Source organism: Silene latifolia, chromosome X (genome assembly GCF_048544455.1).
Source record: "Silene latifolia isolate original U9 population chromosome X, ASM4854445v1, whole genome shotgun sequence".
Taxonomy (NCBI): domain Eukaryota; kingdom Viridiplantae; phylum Streptophyta; class Magnoliopsida; order Caryophyllales; family Caryophyllaceae; genus Silene; species Silene latifolia.
The window spans coordinates 154,994,741-155,005,262 of record NC_133537.1 but is presented as its reverse complement, the minus strand read 5'-3'; the positions used below and the strand labels follow the sequence as shown (position 1 = coordinate 155,005,262).

At 39.9% G+C, this 10,522-nt stretch overlaps 1 protein-coding gene across 1 annotated transcript; it reads right to left on the bottom strand.

The window, feature by feature from the left end:
* Positions 1-3,178: 3,178 nt before the first annotated feature.
* On the bottom strand, positions 3,179-6,346 carry LOC141618629 (PKS-NRPS hybrid synthetase cheA-like). The gene is made up of 2 exons (XM_074435722.1): positions 6,292-6,346; positions 3,179-5,889 (listed from the first exon to the last, which is right to left on the bottom strand). The coding sequence occupies exons 1-2, from the start codon at positions 6,344-6,346 to the stop codon at positions 3,179-3,181; spliced, it is 2,766 nt and encodes a 921-aa protein (XP_074291823.1).
* Between the last annotated feature and the right edge of the window lie 4,176 nt (positions 6,347-10,522).

Below are 10,522 nucleotides of genomic sequence, written 5' to 3'. Positions count from 1 at the left end.
TAACCCGGAGAATATGAGGTCGTGGATCAAGCTCTACGAGAGGCCGAAAGCTGCGAGGGAGATTAGGCACATGGTTCTCACTGAGGGTGTTGCAGCTAGGGTACAGGCGAGCGGGCTTGGGGTTTTGAAGGAGTGTTTCACCACCGGTCTAGATGATAACCTCCTTAGTGCTTTTATCGAGAGGTGGCACCCGGATACTAACACTTTCCATATGCCTTTTGGAGAGATTAGTATCATGCTCCATGATGTCAAGCATATTCTTGAGATACCTGTTAGTGGTGATCAGGTGCTTGTGGCCGGTTCGGGCGAGGATGATGACAGTGGTCTGAGGGGTAAGATTGCGAGGTTTTATGGAGTTACTGAGTCCGATGTTGTACCACCGCTCTACAAGAACGGCGGTTTACTAACATCGGAGTTGAGGAATGTTGTTTACCTAGGGAACGAGCATGACTCGTTACGGGCTTACCTCTTGATGTTACTGGGTCATACTCTTTTCATGGATAAGAGTTGTGATAGGGTGTTCGCTCAGTTGTTGCCCTTGTTTGATAGTCTTGAGCGGGTTGGTTCATATGCTTGGGGTGCGGCTTGTTTGGCTTACTTGTACCGACAACTAGGGATAGCATCGCGCCGAGATAGTGTTGGTGTTAGTGGGTGTCTACCGTTACTCCAGGCGTGGATATACGAGTACTTTCCCAGGTTCCGACCCAGTGGTGGATTCTTTTTTTAGGACCGTCCTCTTGTTGAGGCTTGGGCCACCTTGCCTCGGAGTAAGGGCGATTCTCATACTTTTCAGATGTATCGTCATAGTTTGGACGATCTTAGGTCAGAGCATGTCCGATGGTTGCCTTACGGGAACCGTCCTCAGGGTGGTTGCAGAGTATCGCTTTACTCGGGTTTTATCAGACATCTTGATATAGTAGAGCCGTACCAGCCGGATCGGTGCATGCGTCAGTTTGGGTACCGTCAGGATGTCCCGGTCTCTATGCCTATTGCAGTGAATGAGTCTCGACCCGCGAACGGGCCTTACAGGGTGGACTTTGGGCAAGAGCCCGATAGGACATGGATGACCGAGATATCCACCATACACCTCTGAAACCTGTCAAAGAAAGCATATATGCCTTTCGAGTGTACTAATGGATACATGTCTTGGTATGCAGACCATTCACACCCCTACCTTTATCCCCTCTCACATCGCGTCCATTTTCGGCCTGTCGAGTTTCATGAGGAGCCGGAAGTAGCCCTAGCTGTTAGTCGTAAGTTGAAGAATGTCTTCCGACAAGCTGATGAGGAGGCCGAGAGAGAGACTCTAGAGGATTTGTTTGCGGGGATGCGTCCTTACTATGAAGACGTGTATGATGACTAGTTTGTTTTTATTTTCTTATGTTTTTCTATTTGTTTGGATTATGTTTGTATGGTTTTTTTAGTATCTTTGTATGGATAATTTTTATGTTTTTTTTTATTTTCAGATGTTTGTCTTTTTGTTTGGAGACGGTATTTAATTAAATGCAACGATATTTAATTAAATGACTTTAAACGTAATTTAACATAATTTAATTAAAACATTCATTAATTGAAATACAACGACATTACATAAACCACTTAAAATATAATTAAAACATAAACCACTTAAAACATAATTAAAACAAAACTAAACCCCATACCCTAAACCCTAAACCCTAAACCCCAAACCCCAAACCCCAAACCCTAAACCCTAAACCCCAAACCCTAAACCCCAAACCCCAAACCCTAAACCCCAAACCCTAAACCCCAAACCATAAATGATTATTACTTAAAACATAACATAATTAAATAACTATCAAACTTAATTATCTTCCGATGATGAAGACGACGATTCCTTATCTTCTTCATGATCATGAACCTCAATTTCTTCAGGTTGGGTAGACATATATTCAGTCAACAAATCATTCAAGTAGAGATAAAGAATTCCTTGCCCCGTCACTCTACCAGCACATAAGTCTGATAGTCTTGGGTAATCGATCACGGTGAGGATGCGCTCAAAATATGTAAAGAGATCACTTCTTAACCTGCGAAACTCCCACATCTTCTCGGTTAATGCTTCATCAAAGACAACCTCATCTGTAACTGCTGGAGTTAGCACATCTTCTCGGTTTCCGGCTAAAATTATACAAAGGCTACCAATTGGAGGCTCTTCAAGCATGTGCCATACAGTGGCACTGGGAACCACTGATTCAAGACGCTCAATTAGAATTGGTAAATTTTGAACAATTAGATCGATTCTTATTTGATAAACTCTGGTTTTTTGAGCATTTGTGAGAACCATTTTAGTATTGTAGTGAGTGAATAGGATTGGATGTTGTGATTGAAATTGACATAGAATGGCCTATTTATAAGCTATTAATTGTAACGGCTATTTGAATTGTAACGGCTATTTTTGAATTGTAACGGTTATTTTGAATTATAACGGTAACATTTGAATTATAACGGTAACATTTGAATTATAACGGTAACATTTGAATTATAACGGTTATTTTGAACTATAACGGTAACATTTGAATTATAACGGTTATTTTGAATTATAACGGTTATTTTTGAATACTCAACTATATTAACATATTCATCTTCTTCCAGTTTTCAATCATCCTCATCTTCTTCTACTTTTGACTTCTATTTTCTTCCTTATCTATCCACCAATGTCGACATCATCTTCAATGTGTAGAAACCACCCAATTGAAGGCCTTAACTTTAAGAATCAACGTTGCAATCTTTGTCGAAAAAACGCTATCATCATGATTTCCGGGTCAATTAATAATCTAATGAAAGCGTATTTTAAGTGTTTAGTTTGCAATAATTTTGTGCCGTGGTTGACTGAAGATCATTTGACAATAACAAAAAGGTTGGAGATAGCATGTGAAGATGAAGGTGATGATGCATCAAGTGAAAAAGCCATGAAAAAGCAAGTGATATGTTTGAAAGAGGAAATTTCGAGTTTGTCAAAGATGATGAAGTTTTATTTCAAGTGTATCTTGTATTTGTTTGTGTTTCTTATGTTAGCCATTGTTATGAAGTAGTGAGTATTTGCAAAAATTTCCAAATTTGTATTAGTTGTCATGAATTCCAGAAATTTCAGAAATTAGTAAAATGATTGTTATGCTTTTCAATAATATATTACATTACACAAGTGAACTTAATAGTTTTTTCAATCCGAACAACTACTAACTGAGATAACTGTCGCACTATCAGAGACCCGACTTCTACGACGTCTTCTCGGAGTTTCTAACATGAACGCTTGCCAAATCTCAATGTTATGTTGGTACAAAGTCTCTAGGTGAACAACACTGGGATCTCGGTAGGTCAACCAAGCGGGATCAAGTGGCGGCATAGGGAGACTCTCAGGGGGGCTGCTAGAATGCAACCGCATCCAATGGCTATGATGTAGGACAAACCACAAAATACCACACGGTAGTCTGCCTTCCACTCGGGTCTTCAATGGCATGATAGTTTTGCAACTTCCTTCCCAAACATTATTCCCGTCTCGCAGTGTATAACCAATCACACATATCGTCCAGTTGAACATCGTTGCAAAAACTAGCAAATCGTCGCTACACATCCAATGGTCCTGCCCACAACTAATCTGCTGAAAAAACTCAACTCGTCGAAGTGCTATATCCAACCCTGACACACTGCTGAGTGGTGATTGAAAACCTCCATATAACTTTGCGTAGATAGAGTCGGTCCTCATCTCCCTCGAACACCATTCCCGCATAACTATATAATCTGTCTCTTGGTCTCGTTGGGCGTGCGATATTACCCGGAATCCACAATGACCGTCATCTCCAACATCCACCCAACCATCGAAGTGGCCCCACAAAACCTCAGGAATACCCCACCGTTTGACCCATGTTGATATAAAGCCAATGGTAAAGTTCCTTCCCAAAGGAGCACCGGGAGTTCCTGATTCGAAATCACCAAATCTTTGTTGAACCTCTTCATTTGTTGAACAGTGAGTACTTGGTGTCCCGAACTTCCTTTCTGCATGCTTAAAGCCCGACTTGTTTCTAGTTGTTGAACCTCTTGGACGACCTTTCGGGTGCTCGTTAATAGGTGGTGGCAAAATCTCTTGGTCCTCCGGGTGGTTGAAATCACGCAACAAGTCTATGGCCGCCCTTAGTTTAACCGGGTCACTGTGCCTCACATCATCCACTAATTTCTCCCATAAATCACCGTCATTTTTCGGCATTTGTTGAGGAATATCATACACCAATGTCTTCCAAAAGACATGAATATCCTCGAGATGGACCCTCCTACCTCTTCCGTGCAAAGATACCAAATTGCATGCGCAAGGTAATCCATGAGTCGTTCGCATCACGTGTCGGCATCGATCATTCAATCCGATACCCAAACCAAGGCCTCTAGTAAGTTCTTTCTCCATTAACTCTATGGCCTTAGTAGACACTTTTCCTTGCAATAACGAGAAAGTACGAGATGTTCTCCTTGGTTTACTCATTTCATCTTCGAGTTCTTTCTTAATCTTCGAGTGTTGACTTTCAAGCATGCCGTGGATACGGGACCACATGGAGTCAAGTGTGAGATGCTTTGACCTCAACCAAGCCTTCAATAGAGAATGTGCTGACTCAACACGGGAAGTTGCCGTGTTACCAAAATGTAAGACCTCGTTTGTATAGCATAAAACGAACTTCCCTGCGTGTTGACCCCAAGTTGTCCGTACATAATACTCCATTTTCGGCCACTTACGTTGGAAACACTGCCACGCACGCTGAAACGATTCCTCGGTAACTGAATTGATCACCCTAAACCAACCATCTTCTTTATTTGAGATGACAAATTTCCTCATACTTTCAGTTTGGTATGTTGTCAAGGCTTTTGCATTGATGGCTTTGTTCACATGCCATCTACACAACAAATGCTCAGCCCGGGGAAATACTTGCTCAAGTGCGCTGATCAAACCCAATTCCCGGTCGGTGACAAATACAACAGGGGACGCTACTCCGGTGGCATCTAAAATCGCAGCTAACTTTCTCAACAGCCACTTGTAATTCACGTCAGACTCGGTAGGAATCATCGCACATGCAATTAAGAAGGACGATCCCGTGGGTGTCACACTAACCATCTCAATAAGTGGATTCTTGTAAATGTTGGTTTTATAAGTCGAATCCATGAGGACGACATAAGGATAAGCCCAGAACAACTTAATCGCTTCAGGATGAGCCATGAAAATTTGAGTCAACTCTTTTGACTCCTCGGAATCAATCTCGTAGAAGTAGACGTATTTCGCTGCGATCGCTAGAGCCAACATTTGCTGAGCGGTGTTTCTATCTCCCATTTCTTCTTTCTTAATTTTCCTTGTTTCATTATACAGTTGGGTGCTTGACGGTTGAGGTTTTTCGGGGGATCTCAAATGAAGACCATTTTTAATATCCCTCGGTTGAACCCCGGCCAATGTTTGTTGCCTAACATATGCCTTATCTTCCGCGTCCAATCCCGCAAAGTGCTGATCCCCGTCCTTATAAACGGCTACGTTGTGGTTGTGTAGTCCAGCACCCTCGGAAGTTACAATGTTCCACACCATCGTCTCTTTATCATTTTTAGACACGAAATTTTGAACGGCACGAATACGAAACTTGCATGAACACTTCTGCGACCTCCTTGGCTTTTCAAGATCGTCCGATTCTTTTGATTTACCATGTCTTTTACATCGAAAATAACTTGCCGACAACCCGTTCTTTTTCCTATTTTTAGCTCCGTTATTTGCTTTAACCAAAGCAAACCCATTCTCGAATGCGATTTTCTTAGCCCAATTGAAAGCATCGTCACGCGTTTCGAAATCAATAGTAGTCTCGAACAACGGGTTGTAATCAATTGGATTATCGCCAAAATCCTCCCATGATTCTTGTTACAAGCAATAAGGACTATAGTAAGACAATAAAAAGGATTCATATACTACATAAGTTGCGTAAAACGAAAGAAAAACATGTAAAAACGAGTAGAAAACGAGTTATTCATGCCTAAAACACGAGACCCAACAAACGACCAAATATAAAACATTACTTTCCATCGATCAACCGCGGACGAACAACGAAAACCAACTTTAATCCACGGCCAAACAATGAAAATCAACATTTGACCACGGCCAAACAATGAAATCCAACGTTTGACCACGGCCAAACATTGAATTCCAACGTTTGACCACGGCCAAACATTCAATTCCAACGTTGGACCATGGCCAAACGTGGGAATCAAACGTTGGACCATGGGCGAACGTGGAAATCCTTTGTTTGGTTCGTGGCAAACGTTGGTTTCCAACGTTTGGACCGTGGTCTGAACGTTGGTTTCCAACTTTGGCCATGGTTCATCTTTCGGGGGACATTTTTCAGATTACGCAACAAATTTAAACATTCGCTACTACTAAGTTAATACGTCAAGTAATTCAACTATCGAATAGAATGAACGATGCGCAAAAAAATTGAAAAATTAAGCAAATGATTAAGTTGTTTACGTACCGTTGAATCGAGATTCGACATATTGTTAATTGTTGTTGTTGTTGTTGTTTGTTTTGAATTTAGTTGAGTTTGAGAGAATTTTTTTTAGAGAGAGAAAGTCAAAAGGGCAGTCATCGTCTTTTTTATGAAAAACGTCGTCGATATTTACTAAAACGTCGTCGATATAAATCAGGCCCCTAAAATAATTCACCCACTAACACCCATCAATCTCATTATTTCGGTCCATGTACCATAAAATGGACTACCATTTTATTTTGTCAATTTGTCATTTGTCACACAATATGTCACATGTAGTATGATACATATTATTAATTAATTTAATGCATATTTATCACATAAATATCACTTCATGAATTAATTAAATTACATTCAATAAATTGACTAATGATACTTGATCATATAAATAAAATGGGTCATGTAATTACAATTCACAATATCTTGTAATTATAATTGACCATTCATCCTTATCTCTATTGTTTCTCAAACAATAAATAATTTTAGTAACAAAGCATTCTATTACTAAAATAAATCTTATTTAATCCCATTACAATAAGATAATCATTCTCTCTCACAAATCGAATTGTTCAATTTTATGGAATTGATCAACTTGCATCGTCATATAATTAATCAATTTTATAGATAAGGGCATCATCCTTTAGGTGTGACCTTAAGGATCAGCTGACCACCACCGTCCCACGACAGTAACGTCAAACTCTAGCAAGCCAATCGTTACCGATTAATGTTGGTCAGTTGACTATATAATTGAATCATCCCTTACGTATTCTTAAAATGAGATTTAAACATGTGATCAATATGATCGACAATTGTGATCGCATTATTGTCGGGGACACTTACTCCAACATGAATGTGCATCCAATGATTTAAACCTAACATGTGAGAGCTTTCTAAGTCGGTTGATTTAATCCAAGTATCAAGTATAAGATGTCGAGTTGGATTAATGATTGATTTGCATGCAAGACGGAAATTAAACATCCATTTACCGTATTAGGTTTAGGGTGCATAACATGATCCATTTGTCTTAGTAAGGCATTTTGCAAATATGATTTTGAATAGTCATCTGATCCGTTCTATATCCGGGTTAACCAGAGTCGGGATCATCCTAGACTAATGCTAGAAGGGAACAGGCACTGTACCAGACGGCTATATGAGGTGCGAGCCAGCCGGCGGTGTAAGGGGCCTCCCTCTGGTTTTGAAAATGAGAAATGGAGAGCCTGTTCAGGCGCGGGTTAGCCCACGGTTTATATGCCGTGTTATGACCTTTTAGAAAACGTTATAAAACGTGTTGAAAATGGGTATTTGAACCCGGTTTGATTTGAAGGGGTCGTTTAGACCGCATTTGTTGATTTGAAGAACTAGACTCGAATAATCATCATTATTTTGATAATATTCGGTGTCGGGTTCGATTTGAGAAACTTGACATGAATAGTTTTGAAAATGATTATGGACTAATTGTCTTAAGTCCATTTGAATTTAATTAGTCGATACTCATCATCGTACCCGGGTTAAAATGCGGCATGGTATGTAGAACCAAGGATGACTTTGTGTTGGGGACTAATATGTTTGTTTGAAAATGTAAAGAAATGAAATAAAAGGCTTTAAAATACCTTTTAAATGTCATTAACCAAATATTATCACCGAAACACGGATTTAACCGTCATGGTACGAGGAACCAAGGGTGAAAAATGTTTTATGGTTAAAACAAGTGAAATAAAATAACAAGGGTTCGAAAATACTTGAAATGGTGAAAACCGATTACAAATATGAAGATGGATTAAAGGGAAATGACGAGAACAAACACGGTTGATCTTTGGTCTGAGCACCCCATTTAGGCGCGGGCCAGTTGGCGACCTAAGGGGCTTCTGCCTCAGACCAAAAATCAGTTTTGGCTCGTTTATTCCATGTTTTGGTTCATGTTATGCATGTTTTAGCATGTTATAGTCATGAAACAAATGAAAAATAAAAGAGGATTTTTAAACCCTCATACTTACATGTTTGGTTATGGCGAGTGACCGACGTAAGTGTAACAACTCGTTTGATCGGAAAAAACTCGGTTTGAAACCGTTTTGGTAAGTAAAAAAGAGTGTTTTAATGTTAGTGATGGTGTAGTGGTCGAAATGGTCGGTCAAGTGATTTAATGCACGATGACGGTACCAAACAATGTGTAAGGCTCGTGTTTACGATCGGTAGGTCGTAAATACGCGTCGGGTTGTGACTTAAGAAGTCGAGTCGAGAATTTTAAGGGAGAAAAGAGGGGGAGGACACTCGCGTAAGTCTCAATTGCATGGCATTTGAGGGGTATTTATAGGGAAATGAGTGGTTGTGTGAGTTTTGAGCGACGTGGCCACCTGGGCTGCTCAAAGAGGCGCGAGCCGCGTCGCGGTTCTTCGAGTTGTGTTGTCACTTTCACAACAAACGCAATCATAATTTGTTCTATCCTAGGTTTTGTAGTCACATGTTCGGTACTTAACCAACATGAATCTGGGAAAACTTAAGGTAGAAGATTTGAAATGTTTGGTTTTTTGTGGTTGACTCGGTTTAACTCGTTGTTGGAGTCGGGATTTGAATTTTTGAGTCGGTTTTTTGTCCGGTGCCGGTTTTGACTCTAGTTAGTGTCATTGCGACCCCGTCGTCGTGCATTAAACACTCCAGGTATTTTTGAAATGTTTTAAAATGTTTTATTTTCGAAATCGTTTTATGTTTTCCGATGTAAAGTTGTACACAAACTGTCGATCAAACGCCGCGATTCCAAAACATGTTGTAGTCCGATAATCATCGGGTGTTTGTCGGAGTCTCAGCAGATACTGGGTATCTACATATTCTTATTATGAGATTTAATTATGATATTAAATCATGTGATCGCACTATTGTTGAGGACACATACTCCAACAATCTCCCACTTGTCCGAGACAAGTGTGCGTCACCAATTCTCTTGTCCTGTTACAATCTCCCACTCAATGCAAGGTGTCTCGCATGTCGTACTTGCATTTGATCATATCTTGAGTGGTTTCCTCGATCTGGAGAGTAACTGTTTGACCGGAATTATCTACCGTAGATACCTTCCGAGCGTGGCCACGCATTTCCAATTCAGTACTCCTCGAGTGGCCTTGAGATTTCAAACAACCCTGACAAGGGGTGGACAATTCCTATCGCACTATTCCCTTTGTTTAGCCACAGTTCATCATAACCCAAAATATACTCATTTGACCTCATTTACGACAGTCGTAGAGCATAAATCAAAGCCAATCAGAAATTTGTGCCAACTTGGGCGAATAGTCTCTAGTCAAAAGAATTGACTCATAAGAATACTATAGTAGCTTATGCCACGACCAGACTTTATGAATTACCAGAACTCTATAAGCGGTCACTGCCCGACAGAGTGTCCCATATAGTCTGCCTATGTGATCGACTAGTCATCCCATATGACTCTATGACACTTGAATTTGCCATCAATCACATCACACTCTAGTCACTTCGAGACGTCACCTCTTCTAAGTGACTAGGGGCAAATAGTATGTCACTCCAGTTCACTTTAATGGGGTTCAATTTGTCTCTACAACCCATTTGGATTTAACAAAGTAATGGGTGAGTTTAATAAAACTCAAACGATAAATGCGATTATCTTATATGAATAGTCAATACATTATTACTACTTCATAGCTTATAATCTTTAGTTGAAATGCAATAAAAGCTTGGCAAGTGGATATACCATATATCCATATATTCCAACTTTATTAATTGTTATTTCCTTCCATTCAATGTTATTTCTAATAACATGAATTTATCTAAGTATATGTCTAGTCTTCTTACTAGACTTGGGCTCTTTAACTTGAAAGACGCTCCCACTGTTATCACATAACTTGTGATTAAGTCAATGGTAGAGGAATCTACTCTCATTCCCTACGTTGACCATTTTATCACAATTTACTTAGATTCTGTTTGTAGAATTTGCAATGGTCGAAACTAAAACACTTCTCTAGTTTCTGACTCCTAAGTCAATAATA

Bases quoted from the DNA above. Each gene is read 5' to 3' on its own strand.
- LOC141618629 (XM_074435722.1), bottom strand. From the start codon at position 6,346: ATGGCCAAAGTTGGAAACCAACGTTCAGACCACGGTCCAAACGTTGGA. The intron at 5,890-6,291 runs GTTTGCCACGAA...GCTTGTAACAAG, and splicing joins TCCAAACGTTGGAAACCAAC to AATCATGGGAGGATTTTGGC.